Genomic DNA, 24,775 nt, shown 5'->3' with positions numbered 1-24,775 from the left:
GACAGGTGTGTAATGATATCTCAGAGTTGTCTTAATTTGCATTTCTCTGATCAATAGTGATTTGGAACACTCTTTCATATGAGTGGAAATAGTTTTAATTTCATCATCTGAAAATTGTCTGTTCATATCCTTTGACCATTTATCAATTGGAGAATGGCTTGATTTCTTATAAATTAAAGTCAATTCTCTGTATATTTTGGAGATGAGGCCTTTATCAGAACCTTTAACTGTAAAAATGTTTTCCCAATTTGTTACTTCCCTTCTAATCTTGTTTGCATTAGTTTTGTTTGTGCAGAAACTTTTTAATTTGGTGTAATCAAAATGTTCTATTTTGTGATCAATAATGGTCTCTAGTTCTCCCTTGGACAAAAACTCCTTCCTCCTCCACAAGTCTGGGAGGTAAACCATCCCATGTTCCTCCAATTTATTTATGATTTCGTTCTTTATGCCTAAATCTTGGACCCATTTTGATCTAATCTTAGTATGTGGTGTTAAATGTGGGTCCATGCCTAGTTTCTGCCATACTAATTTCCAGTTTTCCCAGCAGTTTTTGTCAAATAATGAATTCTTATCCCAAAATTTGGGATCTTTGGGTTTGTCAAACACTAAATTGCTATTTTTATTCACTATCTTGCCCTGTGAACCTAACCTATTCCACTAATCAACTAATCTATTTCTTAGCCAATACCAAATGGTTTTGGTGACTGTTGCTTTATAATATAGTTCTAGATCAGGTACAGATAGACCACCTTCATTTAATTTTTTTTTCATTACTTCTCTTGAAATTCTCGACTTTTTGTTGTTCCATATGAATTCTGTTATTTTTTCTAGGTCATTAAAATAGTTTCTTGGGAGTCTGGTATAGTACTAAATAAATAGATTAATTTAGGAAGTATTGTCATCTTAATTATATTCGCTCGGCCTATCCAAGAGCACTGAATGTCTTTCCAATTATTTAAATCTGACTTTATTTTTGTGGCAAGTGTTTTGTAATTTTGCTCATATAATTCCTGACTTTCCTTTGGTAGATATATTCCCAAATATTTTATACTATCGACCGTTATTTTGAATGCAATTTCTCTTTGTATCTCTTGCTGTTGGATTGTGTTGCTAATGTATAAAAATGCTGAGGATTTACGTGGATATATTTTCTATCCTGCAACTTTGCTAAAATTCCAAATTATTTCTAATAGCTTTTTAGCAGAGTCTTTGGGGTTCTCTAAGTATACCAAGATGTCATCTGCAAAGAGTGATAGTTTGATTTCCTCATTTCCTACTCTAATTCCTTGAATCTTTTTCTCGGCTCTTATTTGTAGGCTAGCATTTCTAGTACTATATTGAATAGTAATGGTGATAGCGGGCAACCTTGTTTCACTCCTGATCTTACAGGGAAAGGTTCCAGTTTATCACCATTGCATACGATGTTTACTGACAGTTTTAAATATATGCTCGTTATTATTTTAAGGAATAGTCCATTTATTCCTATATTCTCAAGCGTTTTTAGTAGGAATGGATGTTGGATTTTATCAAATGCTTTTTCTGCATCTATTGAGATGATCATAAGGTTTTTATTATTTTCATTATTAATATGGTCAATTTTACTAATAGTTTTTCTAATATTAAACCTGCATTCCTGGTATAAATCCTACTTGATCATAGTATATTATCCTAGGGATGATTTTCTGAAGTCTTTTTGCTAATATCTTATTTAAGATTTTAGCATCAATATTCATTAAGGAGATTGGTCTATAGTTTTCTTTCTCAGTTTTCAGTCTACCCGGTTTAGGTATCAGTACCATGTCTGTGTCATAAAAGGAATTTGGTAGAACTCCTTCAATCCCTATTTTTTCAAATAGTTTATATAGCATTGGAGTTAGTTGTTCTTTAAATGTAAATCCATCTGGTCCTGGGGATTTTTTCTTAGGGAGTTGGTTAATAGCTTGCTCTATTTCTTTTCTGAGATGGGACTATTTAGACTATTTACTTCTTCCTCTGTTAATCTGGGCAAGCTATATTTTTGAAGGTATTCTTCCTTTTCATTTAAGTTATCGAATTTATTGGCATAAAGTTGAGCAAAGTAGCTCCTAACTATTGTTCTAATTTCCTCTTCATTAGTGGGTGAGTTCTCCCTTTTCATTTTCAAGACTAACAATTTGCTTTTTCTCTTTCCTTTTTTTAATCAGGTTTACTAAGGGTTTGTCTATTTTGTTTGTTTTTTCATAGAACCAACTCTTAGTTTTATACCCTAGTATATGATCAATTTTTGTATAGGTTCCATAAACTGCTGAGAAGAATGTATACTCCTTTCTGTCTCCATTTAGCTTTCGCCAAAGATCTATCATATCAAACTTTTCTAGTATTCTATTTACCTCTTTGGCTTCTTTCTTATTTATTTCCCATGGATTTAATTATAATCTCTGCTGATGATTCTGAAATCTCCCTATCTTACTCTATCCTCTCTACTGATTTGCAGTCTTTCATATTTAATTGCCTTTAAGATTATCTTAAATTGAAAGTGCAATAGACACTCAAGCTCAACATGTCTAAAACTTAATTATCTTTCCCCCTAATAGGGTTTAGGCAAGTTTAGGGGGAAAGATAATTAAGTTTTAGACATGTTGAGCTTGAGTGTGTGAACTAGAAAACTATTACATCACCATGCTAAGTACTAAGTATATGTATACTAGAGAACCATCATTTCATAAATTCCACTGAGCTTAACACCTTGTTGTAAGTATCCTTGTTTTAAGTATACTTCTCTAGAGTTCCGGTCCTTTACACCTACCTAAAGTGATTTGGCTTTTATGTTCCAAAAAAATTATTTCTCCTTTACGTTCATAGGTAAGACATTAATCAGAGGAAGGAACTATTTTTAATCCTTAAATGGAATAAACTAATTCCCAAATTGTATATGGAAAATTATGATTTTTTCTTAGTTTAAAATGCCAGTCATATTGGATATCATAGGGATATTATATTAAATAAAACTTTTTCTAGCAGACAAGTGTAAGCCACAGGGTACTATTTCAGTTAAATTTTTGTCTTCAATACTACCAGTATGCTGTCATCACCATAAGGTACCCAATATCTTCTCTAGAATTTTTGTCTAAGTGCCATGTGAGCCTGATAAAGTTCTCTTCTGATGACTCATTAACCTGTGAGTTCTTAGTCTAGAAGGTACTGACAACACCTATCAGTTTTCTCATCTATAAAATGTAGGTGGTAATATCTACTTCTCAGGCTGTTGTGAACTTCAGATTAGATCATGCCTATCAAGGCCTTTGCAAACTTCAAAAGCACTATATAAATGTCAGCTACTATTTTCAAGTTGACAATAAACAAATACAAATATAGCAAAAGATCCTATATGTTGTTATCTATAGGTGTAATCAGTGATACATGGGATAGAGCTCTGGGTCTAAAATCAGGAAGACTCAAGGTTCAAAATAGGTTTCACACAATGACCAGCGAGCTGTGTGACTTTGGCTAAGCCACTTCTATTTCCTCAACTATAAAATAGGTATAATAATACTATCTATATACATTAAAGCACAGAGGAGAAAAATGGCCTATACAGGTGGAAAGAAGATATATATTGCTGAAAACTCAGGGGGAAAATCAAAAGGAAGAAAACTTTTAATCTATAGTACAAGTGGTATTTTTATTGAGATGTTTCAGGGTTTCCACGTACCCATTTTGAGTTTTCATTGCAAAGATACCAGAGTGATTTGCCATTTTCTTTTCCAGATCATTTTACAAAGGAAGAACTTGAATAAGGAGAGTTTAGTGATTTGCCCAGGGTTACACAGCTAATAAGTAATTGAGTTTAGATTTGAACTCAGTTCATCCTGACTTCAGAGTGAGCACTGTCTCTATTGTGCCACCTAGTTTTCCCTAGAAAAGATTTATTGAGCTTTCAACATCATAGAATTTAGAGTTGGTATTATAGGAAATATATGGGAAGTGAAAGATCAGAGTTAGAAGAAAGTCTTAAGATTATCTACTTCTGAAAGGAAAAAGATAATAATAAATGGAGGAGATGTTGGAAAACTGGTCACGAATGCATTGGTTTTTTTTAAATTTAATTTATTTGTTAATTTTAACATGTAATGCTTTATGAATCATGTTGGGAGAGAAAAATCAGAGCAAAGAGGGAAAACCATGGGAAGACTAAAAAAACAGGAAAAAGAAGTAAACATAGCATGTTTAATTTACATTCAATCTCCTTAGTTCTTTTTCTGGATGCAGATGGCATTTTCTGTCCAAAGTCTGTTAGAATTGCTTTGGATCACTGAATCACTGAGAAGAACCAAGCCTTTCATAGTTGATGATTGCACATTCTTGCTGTTATTATATACAATTTATTCCTGGTTCCCCTTGTTTCCCTCAGCATCAGTTCATGGAAATCTTTCCAAGTCTTTCTATGATCAGCTTGTTCATCATTTTTATACAACAATAATATTCCATTATCTTCATATATTACAACTTATTTCCCTCTAGTTTGTATCCCAAGGAAATTATAAAGGAGGGAAAAAGACCCACATGTGCAAAATTATTCATAGAAGCTCTTTTTGTGGTGGCAAAGAATTGGAAAATGAGCAGGTGCTTATCAATTGGAGAATGGCTGAATAAGTTGTGGTATATTAACATAATGGAATATTATGGTTCTATAAAAAAATGATGAACAAGTTGATTATAAAAAGGCCTGGAAAGATTTATATGAACTGATACTGAGTGAAACAAGCAGAACCAGGAATACATTGTATACAGTAACAGCAACATTGTGTGATGTCAACTGTGAAAGGCTTACTTCTCAGCAGTTCAGTGCTACAAGGCAAGCCCAATAAATTTTGGATAGAAAAAGCCATTTGCTTCCAAAGAAATAACTATGGAAATTGAAGGTGAATTAACACATGCTGTGTTCACTTTTTTTTCTTTTTCTTCTTTTTCCCTCATGATTTTTCCTTTTTGTTCTGATTTTTCTCTCCCAACAAGATTCATGAAAAATGTGTATTTTTGAAAAGTAATGTACATGTATAACCACAAAAAAAATAACAACTTTTTTAAAAAGAGATCTAGTTCATTCATATCAAACTCAAATAGAAATGCAGGCATTGATCCACCCATGTCCTTGTAGGCTGCATATTGACTTGATTTTAAAATGCAGTATGTTTTATGTTTTATTGCATTTTTATTTAGTTTGTTAAATATTTCTCACTTGTAATCTAATTTGATTGCATCCAGAAATGTTGTTCCCCCAGTTGGTGGTATGTCTACTTTCCACCTTTGATCTAGTTCCATTTTACAAGTGAAGAAACTGAGACCCAGGCAGGTCAAGAGATTTGCCCACATTTACACAGGAAACAGATGCAATTCTACCTCAGATCCTGAACTTCAAATACAGTCCTCTTCCTTCTTCCCATGCTACTGATTTATGAGCCTCTCATTTTTCTGGGTACAGCGGGACTTGCTAAATGAAATTAGTAAAACATGGTTGCTCTTCTCGAGTTTGTACATATGAAACAATGGGAGAATTGTGTGAGATAGAAAAAAACAAAACTGCTCTGACTTGTGTGATATTGAAAATAAACAATGTAGAATTTCAGGGAAGTCAGAGCAATGTGAGGAATTTTCATAAAGAAGATGAAAGAGCCTGATATGGAAAGCAGGAGGAAAGGTGGGAAGTAACACAGGGGATGAGCATCCAGCAGCGTCCAGCAAGGAGGTCACCTGTTGAATGGTGAAACAGGGTTCTCTGTTCCCAGAGAAGCCCAGCTCGGCTCCTGACTATTTCTATGGATTTGGGGCAAGTCCCTTAAATGCCTCAGGTTTTCCCATCTGCAAAATGAGGGTTCTGGATCTTTAAGGGCCCTTCCAGTTCTGATTCTTCATCTCCTGCCTAAGAAGCTGAGATTCTAGGTGTTCAGCTTTCCCAAGAGCCGCCCCGCTTAGGCCCCGCCCACGCCTCTGCGGTTTCCCTGGTGACCGCTCTTGGCGTCCCCCCTCCTTCCCCGCACCCTTTACATCCTCGGGTCCCCCGCCTCCGCCTGGGGCCGGCGAGAGGCAAGGGTCGCCGAGACCGGGGCTGCAAGAGAAGCTGGAGGAGGGGGCAGCAGCAGGGTCCCGGGGCAGCCGCCGCCCCCGGAGGAGGAGAAGGTGGAGGAGGAGGAGGAGGGAAGAAAGGAAAACATTGGCTGCTTCTTTCCCCCGATACAGCCCGGTTGAGGTTCGTGGACCGGGAGCGGGGATCAATGGGTGGAGGCGGGAGAGGGACCACCCGTCCCCCACCCCACATTCACAGCGTCTCAGCCCTTCCCGGACCCCCGCCTGGCCAAGGGTGAGAGGGAGGCAGGGAGGACCCCACGGGGAGAGAGCAGTTGAGTCGAGAACCCAGACCTGGTCCCCACCCCCTTTTCTGAGGATGCAAGTCGATGGGGTTGGGGGCAGGGCATTTTATTCATGGCCCCAGAGCCCTCCAACCTGCCCTCCTCAGCTCCAACCTAGTTCCCCCCAGCCTGCCCAGCTCGGAGAATCCCTCCGCATGAGCGGCTGAGCCTTCTAGAAGCTAAATTAGCAAAACCAGACCCCCTCCCCACCCCCATGCCATGCACACCTTGAACTGAGACTCTCAGTTGATGATGATGATGATGATGGTAGCAATGCAATTAATCCAGACTTGAAAGTAGGTGGAGAGAGAGGAAAACTGACAATCCTTGTTGTATGTAATATGTGTGTGTAACATACACGTAGCTATCTTTCTATATGGATATAGGTATATATATATTCACATATATGTTTATATATATATATATATATATATATATATATATATAAGAATCCCACACACATACATGTAATCCACATATAGGTATAGATATATACCTAAATGTATATATTGTACTCTATTCCACACAAGGATATGGATATGAATAGATATGTACATACATATATATATGTTACTTATATAGCTAATCCATATATATTTCCACATATATATCTATTCCACTCATATAAATCATTCCATTTTTTTAAAAGTCTAAATGTTTCATCCTTACCTCAAGCCTAAAAATGTCTCTTTTCATTCTTGCTTCCATTCTTTTCTGCCAATCAGAATACAGAGGGATAGACAAACAGAGATCCATAATATATCTAGATAGACATAAATATTGATACTAGATAAAGTCTCTCAAAATATCTTGGGTTTACAGGCTAGATTTCTTTCTTAAGGAAACTTTAAGGCCAAAGTTTGGGCCCTCATTGATTGGCCAACAATAGGTCCCAGGCCAAGCCCCACTTGGTTATTGTTTAAGCTCTTTTGACAAGAAATCCTAAGGGTCTTCCCCTCTTGGAATGGATTTTTTTTTTGACTAGGTAAAGTCATCCTTTGCCTCAGTTCTTGCCTAGCCTTAATCAGTGATTGGGATGTTGCCTCAAACTGAGACCTGTTAAAGACCTTGGCTTAAAAAGGCCAACGTGTCTTCCACTGCATCTAGGACCTTCCCCAGTCATATCCTGATCTATATCTGGCCATTGGACCTATGTGACTTTAGAGGAGAAAGTGAGGCAGATGACTTTGCACAATTCTCCCTCATTTAAATCCAGTTTACTTGCTTGTTATGGCACCACTTCCCTGATATCATGGTCCTCTTTGAGAATGAAGAACAAATAACAACAGCAACATCTGTCCATCCATCCATCCATCCATCCATCCATCCATCCATCTATCTGTCTGCCTGCCTGCCAGTCTATCCATCCATCTGTCTATCTGTCCATCTGTCTGTCCATCCATCCATCTGTCTGTCCATCTGTCTGTCTATCCATCCATCCATCCATCTGTCTGTTTATCTGTCAGTCTATCTGTCCATCCATCTCTGTCCTTCTGTTTGCCTATCTGTCTGTCTATCCGTCAGTTTATCTGTCCATCCATCTCTGTCCATCTGTCTGCCTATCTGTCTGTCTGTCTATCTATCTATCTCTATCTATCATCTATCTATCTCTACCTTAGTATTAAAACCTTAGCTGGGTGAAGATTCTGATTGTTGGTTCCTATGTGAAATATCCATAATTTGCAGGAAACTGGAAGGGCTCATGAGTAAGAGGTCCTAAATTGTTAGTCCCAAAAGTCATGTAGGTCTTAATAAAAGAAAGCCACAGATAGAATTCAAAATGTAGGAGAAATTTTGTTTGTTTTATTTTTTGGTTAGGAAGAGATACTGATTTACTGAATTAAGGATATAGTCCTGTAATAGCTTTAATCCAAGAACTTTTCTTATTGTACATAAAAATGCATATCTTCTAAAAGTTGACTTTAATCTTCTTTATTCTTTCAGTATTCCTTAATACATAATACATAATGCTTCCTTAATTTTGTAGGTGGAAGTTCATAAGACCTGAGATACATCTTGCTTAACCATAAAATGTAAGTTAAGTTGGGATTTATAACTCTTTATGAAGTAACTATATCATATTATATATAGATAGATATTTATGTATATGTAATAATATATATGTTTAACATCAGTAATAACTGTTCATTAATGCATACCCATCAAAAATACTCAAATGATTCAAAATTATAAAAAGGATATAATTATATCATTGGCTACTCTTATTATATTCCATATCTCTGGCAAAGGGGAATTTCTTATTTTTTAAGAACAAATCTAAATGTACTTTATTCACTATTAGTTAAAGTAACATGACAATTACATCTTTCCTTGTAGATGTTCATGGTAATTTGTGAAGTTGGTATGAAATTTTCCATCTCTTTTAAATGAATGTGTATTGTAAAATAATTAGGTTGTACTATCTTCTGGACACACACTTAGATTTTTCCTGAATCCACTTTGTTTTTGTTCAATCGGTTTTTAGTCACGACTCTTCATGATCCTATTTGGGTTTTCTTGACAAAGGTAATGGAATGGTTTCCCATTTCTTTCTCCAGTTCACTTTACAGATGAGAAAACTGAAACAAACAGAACTAATTAAGCCCAGGGTCTCAATTCTTAAGTGTCTGAGGCCAGATTTGAACTTGGGAAGATGAGTACTCCTAACTCCAGAGCTGGAGTTCTAGCTTCTGCATTACCTAGCTGCCCAGTCTTTTCAATATTTATGGAGCACCTAGGATGTACAAGGAATTTATACCCCAGGAAACATTGTCTTACTCAGCACTCTTGAACCTTTCATTCTATATTCAGTTTCACCATCATTTTTATTTGTCTGTGCTGCTGGAAGTTAACTACTAGAGTTAATAATTGTGATGGGAGAGTCAAGCCAAGAGACCAAATCTCTTCTGAATACCAACAATGGAAAGACTTTAGACAGTTGTTTGATCTTTGGCTCAGCACCTCTTCATGCCATATATGGCACCTCCCTTAAGCTAGCACCCCACTCTGCCTTCTGCTCAGAAATTTCCTCGCACTTCTCAAACACTGAGTCTAAACTTCTGTTTTGATGCTTCTTTCTGTGCTCTCTATAGCTGGCAACTGGAGAAGATCCCCATCAGTTCCCTTCTCTCTCTTGTTTTCTCTCTCTTCAGTCCCATCCCCAGGTCTTTTTCCATCTCATTTTTAGGAAAGACATTAATAACCAGGACATCCCAAAGACCTTTGTCATAATTCCAGAATCATCCTGGACTCAATCTTTGACATTGCTTTTAATTCTGAGTTATCTGAAGGCTTTGGGAGCACAGTCCTACCAAGCCAAGCTTGGGGAGAGTAACTCAGCTCAAAGCAAGAAAGGATTTCTAAATTCCATCAATGTGGTTTCTAAATTCCAGCCTACTATTGTGAAACCTCATTCCAGGCTAGAGAGACAAGAGTAGAAACTTTTCCTATTACTGATGCTCAGAATGTGTATTAGCTTTCCCACAATTCTGGTCTCCTAAGTTGTAATACAAATATATTGTCACCTTAATTAACCAAGTAAGAGCTACAGTGCTGCAAGATTCCTTGGAAGCCATCTACTTCAGTTTAACCAGTTCCTAAGGATGGATCCTCTCTCAACTCTGACATGAATGTCTGTAAATCAGATGCACTATACTCCTGATGAGTATCTAGTCAGCCTGTGTTCAAACTCTCCAGTGAGGTTAAGCTACTGTCCTTCTACCCTTGAATAGTTCTAATTATTTGGGAGTTTTTCTTTATTTTATACCAAAATTGGTCTTCTTTTAAATTTTCATTTTCTGCCCAGCCAATCAGAACAAGTCTATTTTCTTTTCCATATGATAGTCTTTCACATTCTTAAAAATAACTATCACTCCCCACCTTCTAAATCCTTTTTCCAGACTGAATATCACCAGTCCTTTGATGAATTATTTTATGTCCTATTTCAAAGCCATTCACCAATTTAATTAGCCTTCTCAAGATGCTTTCCAATTATTTTCCTTCCTAAAATGGAGTACTCCAATTATTAACTCAAACAACAAATATGTGTATTGAAATCTATTCTTCTGCTAAGGCAGCATAAGTAAGATAAGTCTTGCTATGAAAGTGATTCATTTCTTGACTGCTAGGCAACTTCTATATAAGTTTTATCTACAAAGATGCAATAGCATTAAGCAAAGACCTGAAAATTGATTGGATTTGTAATGCAGCTGAGGACTAGTCTGCCTAATTCAGAAAGGTTCATAATAAGAATTTTGACCCCAAGATAAGGATTTATTTTGGCCATATTAACTATCGGTTAAGACATGGAGGGCTTACAAGACATGAGTCTTGGGGGAAGAATCATGTGTAGAACTGAAGAGCATTCAATTTGGAATCAAAATACTTGGATCTCAAACCCTAGTTCTTTCACTTATTATCTGTGTGACTTTTGGCTTCGTTTCTTTCTTAAAATGATGAGATCATACTAGATGAATTATAAGATGGCTCCTAGCTCTAAATCTGTGGTCCTATGACAGGTCTTTGGAAGACTTGAGAAAATATGATTCTTAAACAGAAAAGTGATCACCAAATATGAATTGATTGCTTAAATCAATCTAATATTAGGATTTCTTTCTATTTGATTTGCAAACATTAACTCGGACACCTTTATACCGGCATGTATTTTGTCTAAAGTAGACCATCCTTATTTATTAATATACTGTACAATCCTCTTACCCAATGGAAAAAGCAAGTGTGGTGCCTTAGGACAGAGAGAGGGGCAACATAAGAGTAGACTTTGACTGCTAATTCTGGGTTTGGATTTTTACTGCATAGATTAACTCTGGATTCGATTTCTTTTTCCTTTTTTGCACTCACTTAAAATATCTCAACTTTTTTCACTTTAAAATTCAGTTTTTACCACCCCCCATTCAAAGTTTATGCCTTCAGGCTTGCCAGCAGGGCTTACGATACTTACATTAAACTAAATTTAAGAGTAAAGGTGCTCCCGCTGCTAATGTTCTCAGATCAGAGGAAAGCAAAATGAAGGGACTGGCAGCTGAAACTTTAATAGTAGGAAACGTTGACTGAGAACTTGAAAAAAAAATTCCAGTTGATCTGGATGACAAAGAAGTCTTGTTCATCTCAATGTACCGTACTTTGAAATGACAAACTTGACTTTGGTGGGTAATTATCTTTTAGAGTGATTTTTTTCTGCCCCAAGTTTTAAAAAAGTATGCATTTTATATTGAATATAGGTAGGCATATTTTATGGGGTCAGTATGAATGCTACTCAGTCCTGTGATGATGGGATGTGTAGACAAGGAAGCCTAATTACTATGACCCCAAGTCACTGTAGAACCTATTTAGAGTAGACCTTTCAATTTATTATTCAATTATTTCAATTTATTATTTCAATTATTTATTTAGACCTTTCAATTATTTGGAAAAATTTCTGACTCTAGTTTTGTTTTGTTTTTTCCTTTAAGAAACTCTTCCTCACCATATTCCAAACTCCTACATTGTACTCTGACCATAATAAGCATTTCTCATTTCCTTAGAAGCTTTCAATGTACCCTTCCCTCTCAACATGACCTCCAGTCATTCAGTCATCCCTGATTGTACAGGTCTATCACCTTCATTTTAATTTCACTCTATGCTAACATTATTAAGGTCATAGGATTTAAAATTTAAATTGGGAGGGATGTTAAGGAACATTTATTCTATCACCATCTCCCTCATTTTTCAAATAAGGAAATTGAGGTGGGACTGTTAGATGGCACAGTGGATGGAACACCAGTGCTGGAGTGAGGAGCTCAGTTCAAATCTGGACTTAAGTACTTAGCTGTGTGATCCTGGTCAAGTCACTTAACTCTGATTGTCTCCCTCTCCCCCCAAAAATAAACTAAAGTTCAAAGAGTTTGCTGAATCTCTCCAATCTTATAATGAGACTTTGCCTCATTCTTTTTACCTATGAAGCTATTTTCCATTCTTTACCATTTTTTTATTACCAAACTTCTTGGAAACAATTAATTTATACCCATTACTTCCACTTTCTCATTAACACAACAACTCTTTAGCTCTGGCCGTTGTTCCCAGTAAGGTATAGAAACTGTTCTATGTTCATGTTTTATGTATGTTCATCATTATGATGATGATGATGATGATAATGATGATGATGATAAAGCTGATGATAATGATAGCCAACACCTATACACCACAATGTGCCAGGCATTTGGCTAAGAACTTTCCAAGTATTATCTTATTTGATCCTCCCAACAACCCTAGGAGGAAGGGACTATTCGCCTCATTTTACAGATGAAGAAACAGAGGCAAACAGATTAAATGGCTTTCCCAATTGCGCAGCTAATAGATATCTGAGACTGGATTTGAATTTAGGTTTTGCTGATTCCATGCTCAGCACTCTACCCCTATGTGGGGTCTTGTAACTAAATTTGGGGAGGGTTTGAAAAATTATGATATATTATCAGTAAGTGTTTGATTTTTAAAATATTTTTATATTTTTTATTTTATATACTTATATACGTGGAGTCATGTAAAAAATTTCTTGGGCAAAAAGATTTGTGAGTGGAAAAAGTTTAAGAAGCGCTGCATGTCACAGCTTATCTTCCCTAATTACCCTTTCTCAGTCTTAATCCCCTGGAACCTCTGTCTAGTATCAGACACTGGTGACCACTCCACCACTGAAACCCCCTTGTCACTTGCACCTTTTAAAATTAATACTTTCCTTTAGACTTCAGTTCAACCACTATGAAGCTTTTTCTGAACCCCATAGCTATTAGTGCTTTCTCCCCCCAAAAAAAGTAATCTATTTTTGTGACACGTTATTTCCCTTATATGTTATGTCTCCTATATATTTTATCTCCCCCTATAGAAAGTAACCTCCTTGAAGGCATAGATTGTTTTACTTTTGTCAGTCCCTATAACCCAGAGCGGTGGGTAGTACATAACTGATGTTTAATAAATACTTTTGATTTTGATACTTTTTCTTCACGATATCAAAGCTTGTAGCCCCATGCTTGACCCATAGCAAGCACTCTGTAAATGTTTATTCCCTTCTCATCACCCTGTCATTAGCACTGTGGTCACAGAAACAGTCAGCATGAGGGCTAAGTTCCTGTGGTTGGTCTGCACAGTGTTGGATGAAAGCAGAAAGCCCCTTTAGATGTGCTGCTGGGGTACCAATTTTCAGGAATGACATTGCCATGGACATTTTAAGAGTTGGGCAAAGTGGGCAAAATTTAGGTCCCTTAAGTTTGGGTTCTTTACAGAATACATATGATCTGCATGAGATTTTGTGATTTTAGAAAGAAGTCCCACTGAATTCCCAAGGAGACCTTTTCCTTAATATGATTTTGTCTTTGTTTTATCTTTCTCTTCATTTACAACTTTAAAAATCACCCTGTTTCAGAAGCTTCCGCAGTATCTTCACTAGCACTTAATAGAAGCTAGCATATTGTGTTTTATCATTCTCCAAAAGCTTTACAAATATTAACTCAATTGATCCTCATAATTACTCTGGAATTATTATAGGTATTATTCTAATGCCCATTTTACAAATGAAGGAACCAAGGCAAACAGATTTTAAGTCCCTTGCCTAGGATCACAGTTGGTCATTGTCTGAAGCTGGATTGGAATTTAGGTGTTCTTGCTCCAGTGCACTCTCCCCTGTTCTATCTCCATCTCACTGCCTCCTCCTCAAGCTCAACCATTCAAAAACATAGTTTATTTCCCCTTTTACTGTTCTTCAGTCACGTCTACCTCTTCATGATCCTATTTGGGGTTTTCTTGTTAAATCACTAGAGTGATTTTCCATTTCCTTCCCCAGCTCATTTTACAGATGAGGAAACTGAGGCAAACAGAGTTAGGTGACATGTTCAGAGTCACATAACTAGTATCTGAGGTAGCTTTGAGCTCAGGAAGATGAGTGTTCTATTCTAGTCGACCCTAATCTACTTCATACTGAATATACATATTATCCATCAGGTGGCTAAAGCGAGCGACGGAAAGAACAAATAAGATCCAATTCTCCCTAAGTTGGATAACCGAGTGGGTACTACATGAATGATTTCCGTATCACCTGCTGTGTCAGGATATAGGTCTCTGATAAGATTTCAATCTATTGAAACATTTCATTAAAATGAATACTATTTCTGCTCTTTTCTTGTAGTCCACAATGACTTTGCCACCTGTGCAGATAGATTACTCAAAGCTGGCCCTCTTAACAAGAAAGAGGGGAACATGTTCTCCAGCAGGCCTCACAAAGTAAGTAGCTCAGATTGTGGAATTTGGGGGGATTTGTTTCATTTTGGTTTTTTTTAACTTTTGTGGTCCTCTGTCTTGCTAAAATTCCAGTGGGCATAGAAGAAAGGTGGTCAAAGAAGAGGAAAATACACGGAGTGAAATGAGTCCCAAGAGATTATAATTTACTGCTATTGTTCATCAATTCTATGGATTAAATATGTCCTTGAATGTATTCAGGACATTTACTCCCATCCTGGACATAGTGAAATTAGAAGATCTTAGCGATCTAATATTTGTCATTCACAGTGGATTGGGCCTGAGTTAAGACCAGAAATAATGACTCTAGTGTCATTGATGGTCATTGATTGAGTAGGAAGACTATCATGAAGATACTCAGAGAATATCCGAACTTAAAGGGATCTTCTCAGAGATCCTTTTACTCACAACTAGAGTAGCATCTCATTTGTAGTGATCTAGGTTCTCTTTAATGATCTTCAGAGACAGAACTCACTTTTTCCAAGGGCAGCCAATTCCCTTTTTCGATAGCTCTAATTCCAAAGTGGTTTTTTTTCCCTCTCCATATTATCTCGAAGATATTTCTTTGTAATTTTTACCCAGTGTTCTAAATTCTATATTTTGGATTAAGGAGGGAGGTTGGGGACTTTGGACAGCCCTCCCTTACTTCATTCCAATTCACTTGCATAACATGGCATCTGTCCCCTAATGTCATAGTACTCTTCAAGAAACAGAAGTATTGAATTTCTTCCATATACAACACTGCATTCTCCTTTAGATATGGTCCAGTTTAGATTTTTTTTAATTTAAAAATAGAAGTCACAGTTCTGAAACAAACAAAAGCCCCTGAAAATAAACATATAAAATGATTCTCATAGTAAACAGTCATACTGCTAGCATTTTTTTTTTGCATTTCAACTGACTAGATTATAAAATAAAATATGGCATATATGATATGCCATATTTACACAATACTTAAAATTTTAGATATTAATATATATGCATATATATATTACTATATCATTTAAAATTACATTATTAAAGCTTCTAAGTTTAAAATTGAAGACTGAAAATCCTGTCCTAGAGAGACCATGTTGGTTTAGATTCTGGAATTTACAGTTTTTCTCACCTTGAAAATTTTCAGTCCTACATAATAAATTCTTGAATGCAATTATTTAAAAGGTTTAACTTATTTTGCTTAGTCCTGTGCAATACTGTTCATCCCTGGGAGGATCATGGGCCCTAATATTAGTAGTCTTCTTATTTCTATCTGTCCATCTTGTTATCTTTTTACTTGGCACTTCAGTTCTCTTCTAATTTTTTTTTATCTCATTTAAATTTAGGGCTCAGTTATTAAAAATTAAAGATGAGACAGATAAGTATCTAGAAATGAAATGGACAGGCTTGACAAAAGAAGAGGCAGCTGGGTAAGTGGAACCTTTAAAACCCTTCATGTATAAAGTTTGTTTCTTTTGTCTTGATTCTCTGTTGAAATTTCCATTTCTTCTATTCAGTATACCTTTTTCATTGGAATATGGCATTTAAAAATTAAACATCAATTAAATAATGATGAATCATTTCTACTGATCTTACATATATCAAAGTCCTTTAATTTTGTGGCTCTCATAATTCTCGTATTTACCAAGGTATTATGATATCACATTTGCAATATTTTAGTTAAGGTTTTGTCATTAATTGCCTCTTAACCTTCTTTTTAAGGTGTTTTTACAGTCATGAGGAAAAAAAAAACTTGCATTAGGAGAGCTTATTAGATTCATATTTCCCCCCCCCCCAGTACTTTTATCTTAGCCTTTATTAATGTACCTCTTTACTTCCAAATACTGACTTAAAAGACTAGGAGGAATGGATAATGTATAATGATATAACTGACATTTATATAATTTTTAAATGTTTACAAAACCTTTATGGACATTATCTCAATTGCCCCTCACAATAGGGCTATCAGATAGGTACCAGAGGTCACATCCCTATTTATCAGATGAAGAAACTAATTAATCTACATGGAATAAATTTTAGTATGTTTAGATTTTTTTTTATGTGAAACATACACTTAATTTTTTTTGCCTGATATGTATATTTGATTATTTGTTAGATTGGGAGAAACTGGCAAAGACCTAGAATAGCATTTAAATGAGCATCATAATTTTTTACCTGTAGAATAAATGGTTTTGTTGCTGTCTAATATGATATACTTAACAGTTAGCTCTTAAATAGAATCTTTTTTAGGATCCCAAAATCAGAGCGTGGAATTAGAAGGAAATCTTCCCTCCTGTATAGATGTAGAAACTGAGATCCAGATTAAAAAAAAAAAGTAACTCAATTTATTTCATGTGATTTATTTGATAAAATAGTTTTAATTTAATTTTGATAAAATCTGTGAAGTTTTTAAAAATTACATTGAAGTTGAATGAAATATGGAAAATATATCATTAGCAAAATAATATTTTCAATTTTGTTAGTAGTATTTTGATACAAAAAAGGGCAGTGTTTTTAGGATTTTCTTAAAGTGCTACTTTGTACTAATTTCTGATATTTCTCAAGCACCAATTGATCATTATTGATCATTAACACATCTAGAAATTGTTTTAGTAAAACATGCTTGCTGTTGTTATAATAGAATAAAATTATAAGGGCTAAATTTTTTTGAAAGAATATGATCCAAAATTAATTTAGGAGACATCATACAAATTGTGTAGTGGTGGGTAAACATAAAGCTGAAGTGATCCTCTAAACCTTTCACTGTTAAGAGCAAGTGTGTATGTGTGTGTGTGTGTGTGTGAGAGAGAGAGAGAGAGAGAGGGGGGGGGGAAGAGGAAGAGGAAGAGGAAGAGGAAGAAAGGGAGACAAAGATAGAGACAGAGACAGACAGAGAGACAGAGATAGAGTAAATCAGACAGAGACACAAGAGAAATAGAGAGATAGACATAAGAGAGGGAGGGAGGGAGGGAGGGAGGGAGGGGGAGAGAGAGAGGGAGAGAGAGAGGGAGAGAGAAAAGAGAAGAGAAGAGAAGAGAAGAGAAGAGAAGAGAAGAGAAGAGAAGAGAAGAGAAGAGAAGAGAAGAGAGAGAAAGAGTGTATAGGAGAGAAGGGAGGAAGAGGAAGGGAAGGGAAGAAGGTAGCCTTTTATAGGTAAAAAAAAAAAAAAAAAAAAAAGAAGAGGAGAGTATGAACCTGAAATAGGGGCAACTTGCTTTTATCCTATATTTGTGCTTCATGTAATACAAATGGATAGCTTTTAAATAAATTTGCATAAATAATTAATAAATTAATATACACAAAGTACATATCTGTTCTTTGCCAGCACGTATACCTGCGTGTGCTGGCTGAAAATAAGTACTGAATATTTAAGTGTGACAATATTCATGCAATCTATGGAAGGCCCTTGTAACATGCTTTACAAAGTTTTTCATAACATAAAATTTTAAATTAACTTTTATAAAATAACTATACAGTCCTGTATTTTGCTATGTCTTTTGCTATGCACTAATGGGGATTTGGGATAAATACAATTCTCATTTTAACTTGATGTTCTTGCCACTAAGAAGTGGTAGATTCATGTTTAATACATTATGATGCTGTAGCTATTTTTAAAGGCAAATATTATGTATCTCTGGTGCTGGAGTTTGCTTTAAAAATAAAGAAAGCAAAATATCTTTAAACAATTTATTTTGGATTTACCTAGTGCTCTAGATTACTTGGCAAGGTATGTCATGTACATAGCAAATCATAGCAGAATGACATTTGTTCTCATGTATTCATGTCCACTGTCAGTTCTCTCCCCCCATAAGGGGATAAGGTGGGCATCCTGCTGATCTTAATCCTAAACCTCACTGTGATTTATTTCCATTGATTCTGAAAGACTGAATTGAACTGGAATGAATTCATCTAGGAGACAGGGCTAGTTTAGTGAATAGAGAACTGGTTTCATAATCAGAAAGGTGTGGGTTCAAGTTATGTCACTTCTCCCAGGCAATTTTCAAAAGTAATAAATTATAGAGCAGGTTCCATACTGAATTGCTAGAAGGAGTTTCCTGACTAGGATCCTTATCCCCCCAAAATTATGAGTCTAAACCTTTATTGCAACCACAATACCCAGACACACATAATTACCATAGTTTCAGTGACAGGACATCAACCAAACAAGTACTTAAGGAAGAAATTATTTTGGAGAAAGGGAGACAAGAGTTTGAGACTTAGAAATATTGAATTATTTTTCTCTTTATTTTTGTTAATTTTTTCATGTGGTAGCTAATATAGGAAGGGAGAGAATAGGAAGTAAAAAGCTTTTAGCTAAAATGAAAAGCAGAAGCCTTAATTATGGAAACCTGAAGAATTGGAAGGTTGATAATAAATAGTTAGAAAAAGGTTTCAACAAATTTAAGTAGGTGAATGGAGAAAAATAAGATGTTACCATTAAAAAACTGAATCTGGAGATAAAGAGTTGGAGGAAAGGAAAGAAATGAGAATTTATGCATTAGGTACTACATACCAGGCACTGTGATTAATGTTATATATATATTTTTTTTCATTTGATCTTTGCAATAATCCTGGGAGATAGATGCTATACATTTTACAGTTAAGGAAAGTAACTTATCAAGGGTCACACAGCCAACTAAGTATCTGAGGCAAAATTTGAATTCTGATCTTTGTGACTCTAGGCTCAGTGTTCTGTCCACTGTGCCATGTAGTTGCCCCTAAAAGAGACAAAAAGGAGGAACTTCTGTTTCTATTCAATATTAAAGATCCTGGTATAGTGAATAGAAAGTTGGCTTCAGAACCAGAGACCTGAGTTCAAATTCTAATGCTGATGTATATAGATAGATAGATAGACAGACAGACAGACAGACAGACAGACAGACAGACAGATAGATAGATAGATAGATAGATAGATAGATAGATAGATAGATAGATAGATGTATTGTTTTATACACACACACACACTGTGTGTATTATTTTAGGCAAGTCATTTAACCCTGTTTACTTCAGTTTCCTCATCTGTAAAATAAATTCACGCCCTGGTATAGTGAATAGGAAGTTGGCTTCAGAACCAGAGACCTGAATTCAAATTGTGATGCTGAGATATAGATATATAGATATATATATATATATATGTATGTATACACACATATATGTATATGTATATATATATGCATATATATATATAGTTTTATACATACACACACTGTTTGTATGATTTTAGAAAAGTGATTTAACCCTGTTTACCTCAGTTTCCTCATCTATAAAATAAGCTGGAAAAGCAAATGGTGAATCATTCCAGTACCTTTGCTAAGAAAATCCTAAATGGGATTCACTACCTCCTAAAGTATCTCATTCCACTTTTGCTCAACACTTATTCATCTTATGTTTAAGTGAAATCTGCTCCCTGTGACTTCCATTTCTGCCTTCCATAACCAGTTGTTTTTTCTCTCTTTAACATATGGTTTTTAAAATATCCAGTCTTAAGGAGATTTTTGCTATAGGAGCTGAATTTTTTCCCATTTAAAGAATTTACATTTGGCCTTATAATAATAGCTAATGAGAAAGATGCAATATCTTAATTTAAAAAAAAAAAAAGTTCTTTATATATACATGCCAGCCTTCCTCCTCTCATTAGGAAAAGTAGGGACCGTGAATGTAGCATTTTGTAAAAACTGTCAGACATGATTACTGTGTTGGCTGACTTTGCTGAAATGATTATATTTTCTGTTGTAAGGAAGAGCACAAATTGGGGAATGGCAAAGGAAAAGTTGCATGTAAAAATAAAATTAAAGAATAAAATTATTAGAAAATAAACATAAATTAAGGATATAAAATTAGTATATGAAATATTTAAAAATAAATGTATGAAGTTAAAATGGAATTTGTATATAAATATCAATGTTGTTGTTCAGTTGTATTCGATTCTTCATGACCTCATTTGAAGTTTTTTGGGCAAGGATACTAGAATGGCTTGCCATTTCCTTCTCCAGATCAATTGACAGATGTGGAAACTGAGGCATTAAGTTCCTTTCCCAGGGTCAAGCAGCTAGTAAGTTTCTGGAGCTGGATTTGAACTCAGGTCTCTGAGACCCAATGCTCTATTCATTGTGTAACTAAGTGGCATCTTTAAATTCTATTAATGTTGTTTCCCTCTCCCAAGATTCCCTTCCCTCTTGATCCCTGTGGGGACTCAAACTAGGCTTTCTTTTTTTTTTTTTAAGAATTTTTTTTCCACAGTATATATGCATGAGTAATTTTTTTATAATATTATCCCTTGTATTCATTTTTCCAAATTACCCCCCCACTCCCTCCCTCCGATGACAGGCAATCCCATACATTTTACATGTCAAACCAGGCTTTCTAAAGAAAGGATCACACATTCTTTCAGTAGTAAAATTGCTATCACCCAACCCAACCCAACTATTATTTGCCCCAATTCCTAGGCTACTTCTGGGATAAATATTACATTCAGTAATAAGTGGGGAAGGGGGAAAAGATATAGTATGTTCTTAATTTTTAAAAAATCAGACACATATAACCTGAAAATTGATATGTTTATACATAACCTTGTCACTTAATAATATTTATTAATCCTATTGGATCTTTTCAGACATTTGAATTATGAGTTCATTGTTTTAAATTATAAGTTTTTGTAAATTACTTAAAACTCATTTGTTAAGCATTCAAAATAAGTCCTTTTTTAGGATAAATCTAAATCTTTTTAGGATAAATACATCTGAAAGAGTAGTGAATTTGTTCTGGTTAAGGTTTGGATTTTTCAGCTTATTGTCTGTATTTAAGAAATTAGATTTAAAATATAATTTGCTATTTTGGACCATTTTACAAATTTTTTTTAGATGATTTAGGATTTCTTAGAAAGGACCCACCCCCACCCATCCCACTGACTTTGACCTTCTTTTATATTTTCTCTAGGATTCAACCTTTAATCTATTTCCCATAAGGACTGAAAAACACTCATCCTTAAAAGACTAGAGTAGTGATATAAAACTCATCTCCAACTCTACCCCACCCCCAAGGGCCATAGCCCTGCTCTCTTTTCTCTGTTGGAAATTGGAGACATTGCGATAGCCTAGGTCACCTTGAGACTGCTCAGCATGCCATCAGCCAGTGTCAATCCACATGGTGCTTTCGCCTTCCCAAGGCCACTGCTGATCTCTGTTTGCTCTTTGGCTGTGTCTGATTTGAGTCTTCTAGACATACATGATTAGGTAGATTTTATCTTCCCTGTAGGATCATCTCTTCTACTCCTTTGTCACATAAAATATTGGTTTGTGTGTTACCTTAAAGGTATCTTATATAAGAAAATGAGAAAAAGGCTAATTTCTACAATTAATAATAAAAAATTTTCCCAATTAAAAATTTTTAATTTTTTAATCATATCTACTTGGATCTTCAATCAGGAAGATTCCTCTTACTGAATTCAAATCCAGTCTCAGATACTTACTAGTTTTGGGACCTCAAGGAAGTCTCTCAATCCTGTTTGCCTCAGGTTCCCCACCTGTAAAATGAGCTGGAGAAGGAAATGGCAAACCACTCCAATATCTCTGCCAAGAAAACCCAAATGGGGTCACAAAGACACCAACTTGGCTGAAAAATGACTAAACAGCAATCCATTCTCTACATGGCTGCCAAAGGAATTATCCTTAAGAATAAATCTGAGAATAACTTCCTTAATAAACTCCACCAGCTTCTAGTATCAAACACAAAGTCCTTTTGTTTGGTCCCTTTAATGCTCTTCATAGTTTAGTCCCTCATCCTTTCCTTGTCTTCTTACATTCTACTCCACTCCATGAATACTAATGTTCTATACCAGTAACACATGCTGTCTTTCACACATGATATTATATCTCTTCCCCCTGTACCTTTTTCACTGGCCATTCCCTCTTCAGGAGATGACCTCCCTTTTACTTATTTCCTCATCCCTGGCTTCCTAAAAGGCTCAGCTCAAATGCTATCTTCTACTGAAAGAATTTTTGCACTTCCTCCAAACTTAGATACTTTCTAGTAGGATGTCACTGGTTAGTCATTTAAGCTACTATCTACCTCAGTTTCCTCATCTGTAAAATGGGGATAATAATAAAATTTCCTTCCTGAGGTTATTGTGAACCTTAAATGAGACAATATTTATATTAGGCTTTACAGCCTTTACCTCTAAGATCAGCTTGCATTTACTTTATGATAGTATCTTGGTGTTCCTATAATTGTTGTTCATTCATATCTCACTCTTTGTGACTCCATTTGGGGTTTTCTTGGCAAAGATATTGGACGAGTTTGCCATTTATTCCTCCAACTCATTTTACAGATGAGGAAACTGAGGCAAATAGAGCTATGTGATTTATCCAGGGTCACCCAGCTAGTAAGTATGTTAAGAAGTGTCTCAGATCTTGACTCTAAGCTTAGTGCTCTCTCCATTGTTTGCCCTATATATGTGGATTATACCTATTTACATATACCTGTTCACTCTTCCATTGTATATAAGGGCTCCTTAATGACAGGAGGCTTATTTTTAGGTTGTATACCCAGAGTTTGTACAGTGCACATAGTAAATACTTAATGCTTATTAATTGACTGAAAAAATAAGCTTGATCGCCTGACTTGGAAAAGCCAGGTCATGTCAATTTTGAACTCTCTAAACTTTTGTTTGATTTATAAAGGCCATTTTGAGATAATGTGGTGAAGTGAATGGGATCTGACATTTTGAACCTGAATTCTTTCTCTGTCCTAGTCACTTGTGAATTGTATGAACACAGAAAAGCCTTTTAATACCCCAGAACCTCAGTTTCTTCATCTGTAAAATAGAGATAATATTTGCATTACCTCTTTCACAGGGATGTCATGAAAATCTACTGAAATAATATATACAAAGCACTTTATAAAACTTGAAGCATCATATAAATATCAGACAGTAGTATCATATAAAAGTTGGGCTGTGATATAGGATGACGCCTTGAAGGATTGCATTAATGTAGGTAGTTCCTCCAAGAGTGCCCATAACTGCCCAACCCTGTCCTCATCTTCTATACCTGTCATGTATGGTTTCCTATACATCTACTACAAGGGTGTGATAGCATATACTGGAAGAAAGCCTTCGCCAGCTCTTTAGATTGCATGACCTGATGAGCATATGGACTGTCAATCAATTATCCTTTGCTTTCTCTGATCACCTTTTCAGGAAGGTATCTCTCTTTGGGGAAGCTATATGGCATGGTAGATAGTTTAATAGGCTTGGAGTCAGGCACTTGTATTCAAATCTGGCCTCAGACATTTGCTAGCTGTGTGACTGAGCAATTCATTTAACCTTGCTTGCCTCAGTTCCTCATCTGCAAAATGAGCTGGAGAAGAAAAATGCCAAGAAAACTCCAAATGGAATTAAGAAGATTCAGACATAATTTTAAAATGACTAACTATTAAACAAATAAAAAAATCTCCACTTTTTGCGTGAAACTTTTTGTAATAATTAATATTTTTCAGCTTTGCTCTTTGCCTATCTATTGTTTTGTTGACCTACAACTTAAATCCATTGGAAAATATAGTATGCCCTAACTTGTATCAATGAGCTATTAATAGCTAAATAATACTGATGTTTAAAAGATAGACCTTTGTCTCAGGGAGAAATGTTGGATCATTAAAAGGATGATACAGTTTTCTCCAAAATAATCCAGGTTTCTTTCTTCCAGATTGAAATATAATCTTTTTATATGTTATATGTTAATAAGATCATATCACTTCACTACTCAAAAAACTTTCAGTGTCTTAGGACCACATAGTTGTAAGGCATTTAACCCAAAAGTTTCATTTAATATAATCATGATAACTAATATTTGCATAATGTTTTAAGGTTTGTAAAGGACCTTACAAATATTAACTCATTTAATCCTCATAGTAATCATGGGAAGCAGATATCATTACTATTTCAATTTTTGTTTATTATTATTACCCTCATATTACATATGAAGGAACTAAGACAGACAGAGGTTAGATGATTAATCCATAAGCACTCAGCTAATAAGTGTCAGAGTCGAGATTTGAACTCAGTTCTTCCTGACTCCAGGCTCAGTGTTCTATACTATATGTCACTTAGCTACCTGAAAAATTAGATAACTCATGCT

The 24,775-nt window shown here is 35.3% G+C and overlaps 1 protein-coding gene across 4 annotated transcripts in view; it reads left to right on the top strand.

The window, feature by feature from the left end:
- Positions 1-24,775, top strand: part of TTC29 (tetratricopeptide repeat domain 29) — a 261,957-nt gene that overhangs the window by 24,826 nt on the left and 212,356 nt on the right. For 2 of the 4 annotated variants that reach the window (XM_074276385.1, XM_074276384.1), the window contains exons 2-3: positions 14,557-14,651; positions 15,989-16,072. In XM_074276385.1, coding sequence (XP_074132486.1) covers positions 14,557-14,651; positions 15,989-16,072 — 179 coding nt within the window. Of the gene's footprint in view, positions 1-5,971; positions 6,227-8,373; positions 8,420-14,556; positions 14,652-15,988; positions 16,073-24,775 lie in introns of those variants that run through there. The other 2 variants (XM_074276386.1, XM_074276387.1) reach the window with 2 other exon arrangements.

The sequence above is a fragment of the Sminthopsis crassicaudata genome, chromosome 6 (genome assembly GCF_048593235.1).
Source record: "Sminthopsis crassicaudata isolate SCR6 chromosome 6, ASM4859323v1, whole genome shotgun sequence".
In the NCBI taxonomy this organism is placed as follows: domain Eukaryota; kingdom Metazoa; phylum Chordata; class Mammalia; order Dasyuromorphia; family Dasyuridae; genus Sminthopsis; species Sminthopsis crassicaudata.
Note: the sequence above shows the minus strand (reverse complement) of the source record. Positions and strands in the feature narration are given on the sequence as shown.